The 17,897-nt window shown below is 32.3% G+C and overlaps 1 protein-coding gene and 2 long non-coding RNA genes across 3 annotated transcripts in view; all 3 read left to right on the top strand.

Annotated features, from left to right (window-relative positions):
• Nucleotides 1-1,659: 1,659 nt before the first annotated feature.
• On the top strand, nt 1,660-5,691 carry LOC115879060. Its single transcript, XR_004049658.1, has 3 exons — nt 1,660-1,766; nt 2,416-2,712; nt 5,407-5,691. It is a non-coding gene; the product is annotated as an uncharacterized LOC115879060 (long non-coding RNA).
• Nucleotides 5,692-5,698: 7 nt separating this feature from the next.
• LOC115879059 lies at nt 5,699-9,257 on the top strand. The gene is made up of 3 exons (XR_004049657.1): nt 5,699-8,108; nt 8,179-8,418; nt 8,489-9,257. It is a non-coding gene; the product is annotated as an uncharacterized LOC115879059 (long non-coding RNA).
• A 7,079-nt stretch (nt 9,258-16,336) lies between these two features.
• LOC115879182 (nose resistant to fluoxetine protein 6-like) overlaps nt 16,337-17,897 on the top strand; it is a 51,234-nt gene continuing 49,673 nt past the window's right edge. The window contains 1 exon segment of the mRNA XM_030895874.1: nt 16,337-16,717. Within this exon segment, the coding sequence (XP_030751734.1) occupies nt 16,453-16,717 (265 nt within the window). The 5' untranslated portion in view covers nt 16,337-16,452.

Genomic DNA, 17,897 nt, shown 5'->3' with positions numbered 1-17,897 from the left:
AATTGGAAGAAGTGACGTTGACACGATTGACATTTTGTAACCATAGATTAAAGAAAATTTTTGCAACTACGTTCCATACTTAAGATAAATTATATTTTTTTCTACTAAGTTTTATAACAATCCATTAAAATTGTAGAATCAGCAACATTAACAGTGGCCTTGTTTAATTCTGCTTATACCTATTGCATTAATTTTTCTGCTACTTTAAGAGTTTTCTTACTATTACACCTAATTTATGTAATTTTCTTATAGCTTATCTAAAATATAAAAATATATGATTTATTATATAATTAAGATATCTTAACAGTTATTTTCCACACAACAAAGCACAATATGTAGTATTAAGACATAAAAAATATTATAAAAAAAAATCTTAATATCAAAATTTACCCTTCACCATATTGTCAAGATTTTATTTTGGCATTATTCACAGGAAACAAGAAATTTCTAATATTACAGTAAATTAAGAAAAGAATAATCATAAATATACCAATATCTAATAATACTGCAATGTATTCTGCGACATAAACCACCATCTCCCTTCTAAAGATTAAAAGATAAAACACATAAATATATATTTTTTTAAATTTTTAACACCCAGGAGATCAGACAGTTGGATATGAGCTTTTTTTCTTAAAAATACATGAGCAATCATGCCCTGTATTTTTTTTGGACTATATGTAGAAAACATCCTGTTTACACATAGTGCTCGAAGCTTTCATCGAACAAATTTTGTATCGAAGAGGCAACAAATTCTTGTTTACTCTTGTGTTGTTTTGGGGGTTGGAAATTGTTAAAAATCTACAAAAACATAATTAGTAGGGCATATAATCTTGTCAAATGTGTTTTTAATTGATTTCAATATATATTCTTGTTTTGGGGCATAGAAATTGATAAAAAAACTACTAATACATAATTTGTACAACACAAAATCCTGTTAAATGAGGTTTTTTATTGATTTCAAAGCAAAATTGGTGAAATAAAAGCAAAAAATCTTAGCCATTACATTGACTAAGAAAATGTCTAGTAGAAGTTATAAATAGGGGTATGACTGCCATGTTTTATAATTTATAGATCTAATAGATCTCTATTTAACTAAATATTACATTATTTCGGAAAATATCGAACAACAAAGTTATATTATTAATGGAAGATTCTGAAGGCTACGGAACCGCCACCATATTTTTGAATTTAATTTTAATTTATATTGGTTTAATAGGTCTGAAACTGCTTAATTAACTATATTTAATGGTAATCTATAATTCCTTAACTATTCTAAAGCTTCAACATCTTTTTTAAGGCAAAAATCCATTTTTTATGATATTGACAATTAGGGATATTGGGGTAATTAAAATGCGATATCTTTGTGAATTTTGCTTTATTCGTTTATTGTTTGGTGTCATTTTATTCGGAAAACACGTATCTACATTTCCCTGGTAATAGTTTTGTCTCCAATGTAGCATTATATTGCTAAATTTTCATTTAAACTTGAAATTTAGGTCATATAATTACATAATTTTCCATCGGTAAAACAAAAGAAAAACTCGAGTTGGCGCTCCCTCTAGCGTCAAAAATTAGAAACCGAGCACCAAAACCCAATATTATTGGTCGTTTCGGTCGATTTTCGTCATGCGTCATTTCTAGACGGACCGTTGACGATGATGTCTTTCTCGCTTGTCTCTCCAGATTTTTTAAGGAAAAGTGCCGTTTTCTTGTATATTGTGCTCGGAAATCATGTTTAGTGCATAACTGGACTCTTAGAGAGGGTAAGTTTGACCATTTTCCTACGAATTTCCCGATATTTTTCGAAAAATCCGATCGTCTGAAGGTGACCGGCAGAAGGCGTAGAAGCGCAAGATCAACAAAAAAAGTCAAAGCCACCTTTTTTTGTTATACTTTCCGTTTCTTTCTGTTTACTTTTTTATACTTTCTGTTGCTATAAATAGTTCTTTTTTATTGTTGTACTGGATTAAAATAAATCATTTTCAGACTTAAATAGTTTGATGAATATAGTATTTTAGAAATAAACACCTTATATAAGTGAATAAATTATAGTCAATCAATTTTCTGAACAATTTTCTGATATGGTTTTTCTTAAAGATATTATGTAATAGAAAATAATTATGTAATAATCTTTTATAAAATAATCTAAATATTGTTTAGGAACGTGTAAAACAGAAAAATTACATCTGCTTGTATTTATACTAAATAACATTTAGAAACTTAATATAAGGTAATAATAATTAGTACTTAATATTGTAGGTATAATTGATAGTTTTTCTGAAGCTAGTAAATTTTCTTTGCTAATTCATTAATTTTATTTATTTCTTAGAGACTTTTTGCTTAGGTTTTTATGTTTCTAGACTATGTAACTAAACTAACTATGTAACTAAAAGATATTTTGTCTTGTTTCAGATTATGCCAGAAATTATCCAGGGTTACGGATATCCAAGGACCATGCTGCCAGTGAAGAAGGAGATGACGAATATCAACACAGCAACATATCTTCAAGTCGCAGAGAAACCAGGCTGCCTTTGGATGGAATGGACCAAGGATCGGTATGGGTCTGGACACGTCATATAGCTTAGGTCGTACCTGAGCTCGGGCGCTGTATCCAGACGTGCTGCACTCCGGGAGTGAATGTGCGCCTTTACACATTTTGTCCGGTACCCGGTACAATCGCGGGTAGGGCCCAGCTGGACTCGAGAGATGGTAAGTACGACCATTTTCCTACGAATTTCCTGATATTTTTCGACAAATCGGACCCTCTTAAAGCGGCCGGCTTGAGCAACTCTATTGGCTGAGTGTAACGTTATTTCTTTTCCGATTGGTCGAAATTTTATCGGGCAGTGTATAAAAGTTTTGCCTTTTTTATAATTTCTGCTTGCTATAAAAAGATGTAACTTGTTGTGGATTGACAGTTTTCTAAATTTGATGTTTTTATGGTTGTACAGGATATCTATGTATTAAAATAAATAATTTTTAGACTTAGATATCTTCATGTATATAGTATTTTAGAAATAAAAGCCTTATATAAGTGAATATATAATAATCTCTCAATTTTCTGAAGAATATTTCTACGAGTAGTGCATTTGATTTGGTTTTTCTTGAAGATATTATATAAAAGGGAATACTTATGTATTACATCTTTTATAAAATAATCTAAATAAAGTTTAGAAAGCTGTAAAACACAGAATTGCATCTGCTTGTAGCTGCTTTAATTAGTGAAATATTTAATGAAGAATAACTAGTGAAATTTATATTGATAATCAGCTGATTTTTTTTCTTGTAACTGATCTAAACCCGAAAAGTTAAAATACTGGTTTCTTGTTTTTTAAGTTTGTGAAATATTTCTCTATAGTCTACGCTATTAATTGTGCATTGATTATTTTTTTTTTAAATATTATATTTGCATTCATTTTATTAAAGCACTTGCTAGATGTTGTTTTTTTGCAAAAGATGCATTTAAACAAAATAATATTTAGAAAATTAATATAGGTAGTTTATTGCTATTGATAGTTTTTTTGAAGCTAGTGAATTTTGCTTGCTAATTCAGTGATTTTATTTATTTCTTAGAGACTAATATGTGCTTGGGGTTGATAAACTATAATATCTTTTTGTTGCTTCTGGCAAGATTTTCAAATAGTTTACTGATATTTTATTAACTTTTCACCCACTACTAATCTCTACAGAAATATGTAAATATTTTTATTTTCTTTTTTTAATATCTGCGAAAAAAAATTTAAGGAATGTTATCAGCTGTTTTTTTAATAATGGTACTTTATTGTAAAATTTTATTCATACTCTGTTACACTCTGTCTCTATGATTTTTATCTGTTTTATCTATCTATATTTATTTTTTAAATACTTTTTTATTAAGTAGCTATTGAAATTTCTTGGTAACAATTTTTTAGTACCTATATAGGTTGTAGTTTAGTAGATATATAGGGTGAACCAAAATTACAATATTATTCACCACTCTTTCAAAAACAGACACACTAAGATTTTCAAATATCTACATATATAAACTGCTAATGTTTATCTGTGTCGTCTCTACTGAAGTATCGACTTGCTCTAGAAAGTTGCTTTTTTACTAAAAGATAGCTAATTAGCTCTTCTAAAAACTGTCGTCGCCGGATTTTTTGTTTTTCATTTAATTTAAAAAAAATAAAAAGTATTTTTTTTCTTGATGTCGTGGCGGATGCGCCAGGCTTCAACTAGTTTAATGATATTTTACTATTTCTTGGTCCATTACTAATTTCTACAGAAGTACATATATTTCATAATATATTTTTGATTTATATTTTTTTTGGAGGTTTGGAATAGAAATTTTTAAGAATAATAGCTAAAAAACTATTAGCTGTTTTCAATGAAATAATTTCATTAGATTTTCCTAAAATAATGCTACTTTCCAGGCTATTTTATTGTAATTTTATTTTTATACATAATATATTTTTTAAATAATTTTTTATTAAATAGTTATTTAAATTTCTTGGTCACAATTTTTATTAGCATTCATAGGATCATAGGTATATAGGGTGAACCAAAATCACAATAGATATTATTCACTTCCTTTTTCAAATACAGATCACACGAAGATTTTGAATTATTTTACTGGTGTTTTATTAATTTTTCGTCTTCACTACTAATCTCTACAGATGTATATTTATTGTTTTTTTTTTATAATATTTGTATATACATTTTTAAGAAAAAATATTAGCTGATTTCAATGATATAATTTCATAGGATTTTTTTAATATAGTGCTACTTTATTGTAATTTTAATTTTTTTATACACTTCGTTTTTTTTGGCTTACTTATATTTATATTTATTTTTGAAATTATTTTTAATTAGATAATTTTTTTAATTTCTCGGTTAAATTTTTTTTGGAACTCATAGGTTTCTCGGTCTCAACCAAAATTACAATATTATTCACCCACTTTTTCAAAAACGGCTCACACTATTTTTTTTTGTAGTTAAATCACATTTTTCTAAATTGAGAATAATTATTTGGTTCTATACAGTATACAGGGGGTCCACGGAGCTACTTAACTTATAATATTTTACTATATTTTTTTTTTCTACAACCAATTTGTAAATAAATATTTTTCTAATGTATATATCTCAGTCAATTTGGAAACTTTTTTCTCTATAAACATGTTTTCTCTGTCACATAGAGTAGTTAAAAGTTAATAAGACCTACACTCCTTAACGCCTTGTATAACTGAGGTGTTTTATTGAAGCGCGAATACTGAGATACTGATAACATTTTTAATTTTACATATATTTTTTATTTTAACTTTCAATAACTCCAGTCGTTGATTATTATTCAAGGTTATATATTATTAAAAGCCAGAGGGTTGTTTGGGGTATTTTTGTAAGTTTTTTTCTTTTTTCTTTTTTCAGATCGCAATCGAATGGGGACGCAAAATTGTAATTACCAAACTACACTTACTTTACCCATGCAGACGGCTCATGGAATGCTATCACGTGAAAATCCATCAACGCTCCCAGCTAGTAAGCGTGCGGTTTAATGTCTCTACTATCAGGCTCTAAAGACATGACCGCTGAGTTCGTGTTAGATTAATCCGTCGTTTTACATAGTCTGGGTTCAATATCAAGTGTCACTCTTTTTCTCTAACGCAAATAAAACTCTATAAGAAATGTTTATAGACTTTTATCCATGAAAACAGAGATTTTCATCTCTACATTTGAAAGTATAATTATTAAATTAAATTAATGTCACTTTAACAGAATGAAGTATGTAATAAATGCCAGTACTTTTTAGTGCTAGTATTTTAATATAATAAACACGAGTACTTTTTAGTGCTCGTATTTTTCTAAAATCGATAGACACAAAAAAACAGCGTTGCGGGGTGGTTGCGATGCAATCCGTAGGCTGTGGGTACTGTCGCGAGGGGCCAGTCTCGGAGGCCTGGGACTGTTTCGCCCTGGATTCGTTCGCATATTATTACAGCCCCGGTAACAGGCCGGGGTTCCCAGGTGCTCGTTGCGTTGTAGTTTGCCAGTGGGTATGTTATTCGACCGCTCCATTACCGGGCGTAAGCTTATATCATGCTATGCAGGCTATCCCATGGGGCCGGGTTGTTGTCCTAAACGTAAAGGGTGTTTGGGGAGTGGGGCTCAGCTCAATTAGAGGACTAGGAGGCTTGTAAAGGGGTGCAGTGGGTTGGGATCATCTGGCACTCTTGGACCGGAAAGGGCAGGTAAACGCTGGTCCTTGAGTGTGGGGAATGTGGCTGAAGACGTTACGTTAAATTGTCCGATCGGAACGTCATAAAGCTATGTGGTTATTCTCAGCCTCCGATGTCGTACTAGCGCCTTGCTAGTTAACCACCATAATATAAAGCTTTTACTAGTAAAAGTCTTTATATTTTTACTTCTCCTCTCGAAACTGAAAAACGCAGGCATATAAACTTGTTTTCCGGGTTGCCTCGTTACTCGAAAAATAAAAACCGTTGTCGAATGGTTTTTTCTCGACGACACGGTCAAATTCTTAATCTGATTCTTTTTGAGCTGGGTCGCCCTGTAGCCCGGTGATTTTTGGTCTGGCCAGGGTTCCAAGGAACAAATGTCCTCAGGAATGGAGGACCAAGCTGGTATCGGAGGGTCGAGGCTTGGCCAAGATTCCGTAAAGGTTCGAATTGACTGGAACAACACCCGCCGTGCCTTTGGGTCTCTCCGGTGTTTTGGTATGTCCATTTAAACGGTTTAAGAAGGTTCTATCTCTTGGAGTTATGACCGGTTAAAACCTATTTTTTCTAAAACTTTAACGGCATATGTGCCAGGAAATCGGATCTTTAATAAACCACTCATTTTGCTAAGTATTATTGTAACAAAAATTCATGTTTTTTATTTTTATCAAGTCTCGGTTGTACTGAATGGAGAGTGCTAACGTAATGGAGGTACACATCTTTCTTTTATTTTACTGTTTAGTGCTAGTCTGGTCTCTAACGTTAAATCGAGAGTGCTAAGGCAATGGAGATTCCAAGTCTTTCATTGTTCTAGTGTTTTCTTTTTAGCGTTGTTTGGGATTAGGTTTGCACTAAAAATTTTGAAGAATATAATTTTTACTTTCTGTAATTTTAAACTAAATTTAATCACCCTATTCTAGTCTCTGTAATGTTGAATCGAGAGTGCTAAGGCAGTGGAGATTCCAAGTCTTTCAGTGTTCTAGTGTTTTCTTTTTAGCATTATTTGGGATTAGATTCTCTCTCATAAAAATTGAGTTCACAGCCTTTCTTATTTTAGCGTTTCCTGTTCAGTTTTATTTGAGACTATATTCTTTCTAAAAATTTAAAATGATGCTATTCTAGTCTCTGTAACGTTGAATCGAGGGTGCTACGAAAATAGAGGTTTACAGCTTCTCTTGTTTTAGGTCTTCTTTTTAGCGTTATTTGGGGTTAGGCTATTTCTAAAAATTCTAAATAATATAATTTTAAACAATAATCACCCTATTCTAGTATCAGTGATGTTGGATTCTCTCTCTTAAAAACTATACTAAAAAACATAATTTTTGTTTAAAATAATCTTTTTTACATGGTCTCTTGTGAATGGATGATACAATTACGATCGAAGAGTAACAGCCTTCTTGTTTTAGTATTCCCATTCATGTATAAATTAAGTAAATTCATTCTCTGATTTAAACTGTTTTATTCTCTATATTTTTATATAATTTCAAATCAAATTTATAATAATTTTTATTTAGTTTACTGGTCTTTGAGATGAATGAATTGATAATGCTAAAATAGTGCCGGTTCCAGTCTGGCGTTATTTTAGGGTTTTCTTTTCACTGTTGTAAGAGATTGGAATAAGGGACCATTTCTTTTTTAAACTTTGCTCTGCCCCATCAAATTTTTCTCTGCTCTATCGCTGTATCGAAACTATTTTGCACAACTCTCTATCTTATCTAAACTAATTTTTCCTAATAATCTCATGTCAAAGCGATAGAGCTCTTTCAAAATATAAAATTTACCCTGCGATGGACAGCCAGCACTGAGGGGGAGGGACATACATCTTGACGTTTAATCGGAATGATGGGATGGGCAGTAGTCCAGCATATTCAGCCTAGTGTCAGTGTTAGTGAGGTAAGTCCGAACACACCTCTGTCCATTTCTTTTTCATAAATTTAATTCAAAAATATTTCTATCTTTCCAGAACTATGATCGTGTACGCAGCGTGTGTTATTTGTGAATTTAGTCGGTCTGTGTGTTTAGATGTCCTGCTGCTAAAAAGTAATTCCAGGTTCTGTCGATCCTGATGACGCGTTAAATGGGATTCCCCAGGGACCGTCCGTAGTTCCTGAGGAACCAGGGGCGTCCTTCTGCCCCGCGGTGTGACGACGCTGCTTTTTACGCCGTGTGGCAGGAATCGCCGGTGAAAGGATGTGGAATGGAGGTGAGTTGAATTTATTTGGACTTTCTGGACGCGGACATCTTTACTGATCTTCTTTTTATCGTTGTTTCAGTATGCAGATGAAGAGGAAATGTAGAAGAACCATTTCTAAAGCATAATTATAACGGTCGCGTCGGTTCGTGGTTCTGGGGCTGTTCTAAGGCTTTTCACAGCATTTGAAGGTCACACTTTATTTGCGTTTATACATTCTTTGATTCGAATCATATATAATCCTCTGTATTTCTTGTCGTTTGTAAAAACCACAAGAAATACTATCTTTAATTTTTTTCGAGGTGTCTATTTCTCAAAATAATTTAAACCCAATTTGGCTTATACTCTATTATGTTTAATTTATTATTGAAAAACATTTTTTTTGCTCAAAGTTTAATGAAATGTGTGCCAGGAAATCGGATCTTCAATTAACCACTTTCTTTTTTTTAAGTATTTTTATAACAAAAATTATTATTTTTTATATTTTTATCTAATCTCGGTAGTGTTGAATGGGGAGTGCTAAGGTAATTGAGGTTCACAGCCTTTCTTATTTTGGTGTTTTCTGTTTAGTGTTATTTGGGATTAGATTCTTTCTAAAAATCCTAAAGGATATTATTTTTATTTTCTGTAATTTTAAACTAAATTTAATCACTCTATTTTTGTCTCTGTAATGTTGAATCGAGAGTGCTAAGGCAATGGAGATTCCAAGTCTTCCATTGTTTTAGTGTTCTCTTTTTAGCGTTATTTGGGATTAGGTTCTTTTCAAAAAATTCTAGAGGACATCATTTTTATTTTCTGTAGTTTTCAACTAAATTTCAAACAATAATCACTCTATTCTAGTCTCTGTAATAGTTTTCTGTAGGGCATTGTCATAGGATTAAATCTTATTTTTTGTATAATAATTTACTATTTTTTTAATTATTATTCTCTAATAATTGTATTTACATTTAAAAAAATATTTGAGGTATCATGTTTTTCTTAATAAACTTGTACGTTTATACTAAAACAATTCAAAATATTTTTAATTTTGTTCATGTTTAATATAATAAAACTTAAATTTGATAATTTTAAAATAATGCATTTTGCACATCATTATTGTATTTTGGAGTAAATTCTCTTTGAAAATAAAAATAACTCATATTTTCCTCATTTATTATTATTTAATCTCTAGAGTTCTCTATACAGATTTATCTCGTTAAAGACACCTTAAATCTTTCTTGTTACCTATAGTAGTAGATCTATATTTTTTGTGGCCTTGAGATGTCCGATGTGCAAGGTCTCAGTCGTAGTACCTTCTTCACTAACTGTTGCCTTAAGGTACTCTTGTCCTTAAGGCTGTTTCTGAGGAGGCACGACGACTGGTGCAGCTCTGGAACGAAGATTTTCTGGAACACGACAGTAGGATGGAGAGCATGGAACGAGATAAAATCAGGTATGTTATAAGATTTATTTCTTTTTTATTATTTTCAACTAACGTATTTTTTCTGTTGTTTCAGGTTAGTGAGCGTATATTTTTTGTACAAGAGATGTACATCGTGGGGAATGCTCTGCAAAAAAACGTAAGTTTTTTAAAAATTTTTTCCTGGTTTATTTGGTTGTTCGTTTATTTTCCCGGAGATGGCGTGAGCGCGGTCCTGCAGGAGCTAAAGTCACCTGTGGGGCCCCTCACAGAAGCGAAGCAGAGTGTCGAGTCGACCTCTACCGGGGCTAAAGTCCCCTGTATGAGCGTCCTCACAGAAGCACGTTGGGTTGACTTCTGCAGGGGCTAACGTCCTCTGTGGAGGTTCTTCACAGAAGCAAAGAACACGCTTTTCTCTCGAAAGCAGCAGAGATCCATTGGGTTGTTATGTCTATCTGTCTTTTTATTGGGTTGTTAAGTCTATCGGTTTTTCTTCAGAATGTATTTGATGTTCTTATAGCTCTGTTCATATTATGTAAGTCATATTAAAATCTAGAAAACCTCTAATAGTTATTTTTATTTTCTTAAACATATGTAGGTGTAGGTAATTTTCTTTAACTTCTAAATTTTTTTAACTCACTTTTATTTAATTATTACTATTTTAGAGTAAACGCATGTCAATATCTAGCATTTCGATAACTAAATGTTTAATACAAATAGTCTAAATTTTCTAAATCTATTTTTATATTTTCAATTCAAGTTCAGATATAATTCTAGGCCCCAGAAAAAAGGAATCAAGTTTTTTAAGTTGTGCAGTAGATATTTTTATGACTTTCTAGGTCACTATTAGTATTAGTATTTTCTGTAATTTTAAACTAAATTTAATAGAATAGTCATCCTATTCTAGTCTCTGTAATGTTGAATCGAGGGTGCTAAGATAATGAGGATTCCAAATCCTTTATTGTTTTAGTGTTTTCTTTTTAAGGTTATTTGGGATTCTGCTTATTTAAACTATTAAACAAAAACCTTTTATTGACTATAATTAATATCATTCTTTATATTATCTTAGTCAAATTGAAATCTAGAGAATGAAATTTTTATTTTCTTAAATTAAACGTGTAGGTGTAGGTAACTCACTATAACTTCCTAATTTCTTAACTCACTTTTTTTTACTTATTAGTACTTTAGAGTAAACGCATACCAATATCTAAGCATTTCAATAACTAAATTTTCAATACAAATAGTCCAAATGTTTTAAACTTATTTTTGTATTTTCAATTCAAGTTCAGATATGATTCTAGGGCCTAGAAAAAAGGAATCGAGTTTTTTAGTAGCGCAGTAGAAATTTTTAGGACTTTTTGATGTCGCTATTAGTTCAAGTTTAAATTTTTGAGGTCCAAAACTTAGCAGGGTCATATCTAAGTCTGGTTTATTTTCTTACAAGAGTAGGTCTTGGCGCTCTACAAAGACTGATAGCTTCTATTAGCTTCCAGTTTGAGTCGACATTTTCAGATGATTTTTGTAGGGTTCTTGTGTCTTACAGGTTCGCGCTGGTTGAAGATATACTTTGTTTGAAGCTGTATACAACAGGTCGGAGCTAAATTGAGGTCTATACAATCTCTATATATATATATATGGAAGTCTTTTTTTTTGTTACTATTTTTTTACAGCAGTAGTTCAAGATGCTCCAGTACTATCAGTCATTGTATGAGTCTCCAAGGAACCACAGTAGGGTCATTTTTTGTAGATATCTTTAAGGTTATCTGAATGTCTTACATGTTTACCTTGGCTCATGTTCAGTGTTTCAATTTTTTCAGCTCCAAGCTCTTCAGGGACTAACGTTCTCTGTATGAGCTGCACTGTAGGTATTATGGATTGGTTGTTGCATATCCTTTTTTTTTCAGGGCGCTATATGTGCAATTTTTGGGAGGGTAGTGTTGAGTGATTTTGAATGTGAAAAAAAATATTGAGTGTAAAAAATATAAAGTGATATATACTACAGGTAAGATAGAGAGACGCGATATACCCAAAGTGTTTGCTACAGGTAAAAAAGTATCTTCTTACAGCTTCATACTTTTCTAGATTTTAAAATATTTTTTTTTTATTTTTTAGATAAAATCATCGGCATCGAAACTGAAGTGTACAAATAAAATATATTGGATGTCTAAGTAAGAAATTATTTTATGAAAAAAAAACGTATAAATATGTGGCAAATTTGTGAGTTATTTTGGTAAACCATAATATTTATTATTATAAGACAAAATTCTAGTTTATAATTATATTTGTATTTTTATTGTCATTATATCAATACTAATACTTTTTTCTTTTTTGTATCAAACCTTCTACGGAATATTTATCGGAAATCTGAATTCACCATAAAGTCCAGACCTTCACCATAAAGTCAAGAAAATCTTGGAAAATGGAAAAAAGATATAAATATATGGGCATGGATAAGAATAAAAGATGAAATTTTAAGATATTAGTAGCAGCTGCCAAATTATTTTGGTTTTTGAAATCGCTACTCGCTACGGTGAGAACAGCAATTATTACTTTATAATATTTTTTAACCTTTTTTGTTACCTTTTCTTAAGATTTTATATGAGTATATTATCTTCAAAAAACTAATGTTTATTTAATATTTTAGGTTAAAACTATGTTGGATGTTCCTTCTTGCAAGAATTTGAAGATGGGAGGCAGTTGTGAAGCGATGGACTTACAAAAAATAGGTAAGCATTTCGTTAACTTATCTTGTATCTCCTAAAATCTCTGGTTTCTCTAATATATTATTTATTGATATTTTTCGTTTCATTTTAATGAAGCTTGAATTATATTATGAGGCGATCATTATGCTTCCGATAATGACAAAAAAATGATATCGTTGTCGAAAAAACAGTATTGATGATGCCATGCGCCATTTTTCGAAAAGGGCGAAGGTAATTTATCTTTACCAGTTCCTAAAGGCCAACCAACATTTGTATTTTTGTTTTTATGGTATTAGCTCAGACCGCCGATTTTTTAATCACCCTATACAGGTCACAAGAGTTGACAAATTATGCATTTTTCAATTTCTTTCTTTAATTATTGTTAGTAAAAGCGAATGATTAAATGTGTAGGTATACCTTTGTTTGTACGGTACATGTTGTGTATAATTTTTGCCTAGTCATATTCGCCATTTAATAATAGGTACCTTTTTTGTACCTATCTACCAAGTGTGAATTATAATTAGAGACAAGAGGTATTTTGTGATTATAGTGTATACAGTATGTCTCCGGATTAAATTATTCTTACAAGAGGGGACACTTTTTTATTATTGACATTTTGAAAAAAAGTATTCTTCATTACATTTTTTGCTAGTTCTAAAATTAATAATCTCGGGGAGTTAATCCCGTTTATACTTTTTGAAATTTCCATACCGTTTTAGAGAAAATGTAGTTGTAGTTTGAAATTAAAACCATATACAGGGTGGTCCGAACTGTATTCCGGAAACTTCGGCTGCATATTCTGCAGATAAAAATAAGTAAAAAAGTTCGTATAAATGTATGTCCTAAAATGCTTACTTTCGGAGATACAAAGTGTAGAAGTTTCATTTTTATTTCGATTTTTTCCAAATAATTTCTGAAGTAACGTCAATATTTGGATGTAAATGGTGCCTGCGAGTTTTTTGACATGAGAAATTTGATTTTTATCTCAATATGGCTCCTATTTGTATGGGGCGCCATCTACATGTGTTTTAACTCTATTAAAGAGTAATCACTTTTCGGCCATACCCGTATAAAACTACTGAGTGAAAAGATGTACGTTTTCGTAATTTTTTACGTAAAAAGTGTTTCTTGGTAAATAATTATAATTTATTTCTTATTTCTCTCAGTAAGGAGATAGGAAGCAGCAAGAGAAGGAACATTTTAGTTCTCTCTTCTCAGCCATTACTCGTCCACTGCAGAATGTAGGCCTCTCTCAGTTTCTTCCACTCGTTTCGATTCTGTGCTCTCCTCATCCAGTTCTTACCGGCTACGGTTTGGATATTATCAGTCCATCTTTTAGGAGGTCGGCCGACTGGGCGTTTTGCTAGGCGTGGCCTCCAGCAAAGAAGTCTTTTTGCCCATCTTTCCTCGGACTGTCTGGCCAAGTGTCCTGCCCAAGACCATTTAGAGTTAGCTATCCTCTCTACGATGTCCGTTATCCTCGTCTGTCGGCGAATGTCTTCATTTCTAATGTGGTCGCGAAGACTGATACCCATCATGGCTCTTTCCATAGCTCTTTGGCTCACTCGCAACCTGTTCACACTTCGTGCCGTCATCGTCATAGTCTTCAAACCATAGGTCATGACAGGCAAGACGCATTTGTTGTAAACGTCTCTTTTTAGGCTATTTGGGATTTTGCTTTTGAATATAAAGTTAAGTTTACCAAAAGCTGCCCATCCGAGTTTGATCCTTCAAGAAATTTCGGTTGTTTGATTTTCCTTGCCGAATTTTATGGCATGACCTAGATATATATACTCTTTAACGTTCTCAATCCTTTGTCCATTAACATTAACTTGCTCTTCATTTTCATTTAGGGTTTTAGTTTTAGACAAATTCATTTTTAAACCTACTTGCGCAGATGTGTGGTGAAGTTGTTCGAGCATTGTTTGAAGTTCTTCCAACGATGAGGCCAGGACAACGACATCATTAGCGAAGCGCAAGTGGTTAAGCATCCCACCATCCACCTTAATACCCTTCTTGTCCCAGTTCAGCTTCTTAAATACGTCCTCCAGGGCCAGTATCAAATAGTATCTCCCTGTCGGACTCCTCTTTCCATTTTAATATTATTTGTGATATTTATGTCATCCAGTTTGATAGTCATTGTAGCTGATTTGTAAATAGATGATATTATGCCCGAGTATCTGTAGTCTATTCTGGCATTTTGTAGGGCATCGAGGATGGCGTGTAGCTCTATAGAGTCGAAAGCCTTCTCATAATCCACAAAGGCGACATATATAGGGAAGTTGTATTCGGTGCTTTTCTCTATGAGAGTGCGGACTGCCTGAAGGTGATCCACAGTACTATATCCACTTCTAAACCCTGCCTGTTCCGGGGGTTGATAGAAGTCGAATTTATTTGACAGGCGATTTGTCAGAACCTTTGTGAATATTTTGTAGAAGTGCGAGAGCTGGTCTGGAGTTATCACCCTTTTTGTGAATGAGAGTGATTGTTGCGTTTTGCCATAGCTCTGGTATTCTTTGTTCCATAATGCATCTATTAAAAATTTCCGTCATCTTCTGCAGTAGAAATTGTCCACCAGATCTGAACATTTCGGTTGTTACTCTGTTTTCTCACGGTGTTATTTTTCATTTGGGACAGGGCCTTCCTTATTTCTTCTACGTCTATTTCAGGAATTTCCTCGGAGTTAACATTAATGACTGGGGGTCTAGTGGGTTCGCTGATCGTTGTTATTTGCTTGCTGTATAGTGTTGTATAGAACTTTTCAATCACCGTCAGCATTGAATCTGTGGTCGAGACTAGGTGGCCTTCCGAATCTTTCAGTTGGTAAATTCTGTTTTTGCTTCCGAGTCTGTTCCTTCTAAGTACTTTCATATTGGAATTCTATTCTATGCATTCCTTTATCATATACATTTTAGTTGCTGTTGATTACTTAAGAAAAGTAATTTTATTAAAGGCTAAAGATAAAGCAATTAAATCATCAAAATTAAATCAATATCCAGTTTTAAGTTCTTTTAGCTGCATATTGTTATTTTAGAGCAGTGATTCCCAAAGTGGCTCACGTGAATAACATCAAAACATAGACACCCAAAATCTCATTCAAATGGGGATAACGGTTCATATAATATCTGATCTTTATTTTTTAAGTTTGGTGCTCTCTAACGGATAAACGAAGCATTTTTGTATAGAGGTAAATTGTGCCCAATGAACTTATTTTGATTCGAAAAATATGAAGTAGTCCATAGAATATTGGGGCACCATGTATACCTAACAATGCCTTAAAAAGAAAAAAATGAATACTAGTTTTACATTAGAAAAAAATACCACAGAAAATTAGCTTTGTTTTAAAAGAAGACATTTTATATGATGATGTCTGTGAGACTCTATGTCACCATTAAAGTTACAGAAAGTAGTGCCAGCAGTTAAAAAACTTTCTTGACAATTCATTGACACATTCCTAAAGTACTAAAACAGTAAAATACAACTGCATGACTTATTGCACTATTTTTACTATTTCTAGCAGACTAAACCGCCTCAAGCTTTATCTACCCTTGATCGAAACAGATAATTTAAACAATTTGCTATCTATTGCTCAATCAACCTTGAATGTCCATGCAACCACTCTAACCAGCAAGACAAATCTATTTTAAACAAAAGTCTATCGAGTCCCTGGCCAACTCAACGAAACTATAACAAAAAAATTGCGTCTGACTAATTGCAACTGCACAGATAAGAAAAAGAGACTGCAAATACTGCAATATGCACCGATATGTGTGTTTACTTACTAACTAACTATTCATTTTAAAGAAAAGGAAAGTGACCATGCAGTGCATGGCGCGGTGCAGTTTGGTTCTTGCATTTAGTACCTAATGAACTGCCACCAGGGTTTGGGTACAGTACCGTATACAAAATGATAGTGAAATAGACTAAATTAATTCGAATTTAATCATGTTCTTTAGTACTTTCTTTTATAAAATTCTTCTAGTGTTGTGTTTAGTGAGGGGATCTTTTGGCGAATTGTCGAATGCGTCTCAGGTTTTGGGTGATAGGAATGGGGAGCTGGGAACGGGTGATGAGTTAGTGTCTATTTGGCACCTGTTCGATCAGTACCAGTGGCTGAGAAGAACGGAAAAATTGGAGAATGTCGTCTGTAAGAAGCACATGGAGATTTATGTTAAGAACTTGCGGCAAGAGAAATATTGGGCATTAAAAAGTAAGTTTCTATAAACTTGTTATAATACGTTTGTGTATTTTGAAAAAGAAATAGATATCAAACAACTATATACCGGATATTTTTCAAAAGTGGATCAGGATTGATTGACGTATTCAACTGTTTTCGCTTACTTCCTGTTTCACCGGAAATGACTACAACTTTTGATTTTTGAAATGATACCCTCGGTATTTTTTGACGTTATTTGATAGAAAATGACATACATTCTGATCGAAAAAAAAACAGCGTCGGCGATGGCTGTGAAATGAAAATCGCTGTCATTTTATATGTAAAATTATATGGGGAATGTCATCGATCGTTATTTCCAAGCCAAATGGTCGCCGTTTTTTTTTAGATCATACAGTATCATATGTTAACTTTGACATTTTTGAATATGGTATATTTGAAATTTTAACATGTGGTCCATAACGACAATTTGAATCGAAATACCAATTGTGTGGTACCAAATTATTCGTAAAAAATGCCTTTTCCGCATATGAGCCTATTCTATTTGAAAAAAGTGAAATAATATAATTTAGGATTTAGGATTTAGGATTGAAATTTAAAATACAATTTTTTTTTCAACGAGTTTGTCAAAAGTTGACATATGATATGTCATTTTAATCAGAGTGTCATTTTTCATAAATAAAACACATTATCTCGTTTGTTTTGACAACTGCGAAAAAATCTTAAATAGAAAAGTCTTAGGGAATGTTAAGCAGGGAAACACTACTTAACATTATTTTTTGAACTAACCACTACTACAACGGATCTTATTTTTATAGAAAATCTAAAATTAAGTTGAATAATTTGAATGAAAAATTGTAGGACGTAATAACCACGCAAGCCATTTTTTTAAAACAAAAATCGTAACTTTTTATGATAAACTATTATGTAATTTGTATACCATACTGGTCACTTCATCTGAGTGGTCTGTATTTTAATGCATGCGACAGAGATAAATATAAATGACCGGTCGACAGACAGAGAGACAAAATAAAAAGCGGCATACAGTGTTGCCGGTTTTTTTGTGTGTAGGAAAATGTGATAGGAAAAAATAAATTAATTTAAAAACTTTCATGTATACTACTGAAATGAAGATAATACCGTATGATCGAAAAAAAAAACGGCGTCCAGTTGGCTTGGAAATGAACATCGATGACATTTCCCATATAATTTTACA

This window comes from Sitophilus oryzae, unplaced genomic scaffold (genome assembly GCF_002938485.1).
Source record: "Sitophilus oryzae breed Bouriz unplaced genomic scaffold, Soryzae_2.0 scaffold_1576_pilon_pilon, whole genome shotgun sequence".
NCBI lineage: Eukaryota > Metazoa > Arthropoda > Insecta > Coleoptera > Curculionidae > Sitophilus > Sitophilus oryzae.
Note: the sequence above shows the minus strand (reverse complement) of the source record. Positions and strands in the feature narration are given on the sequence as shown.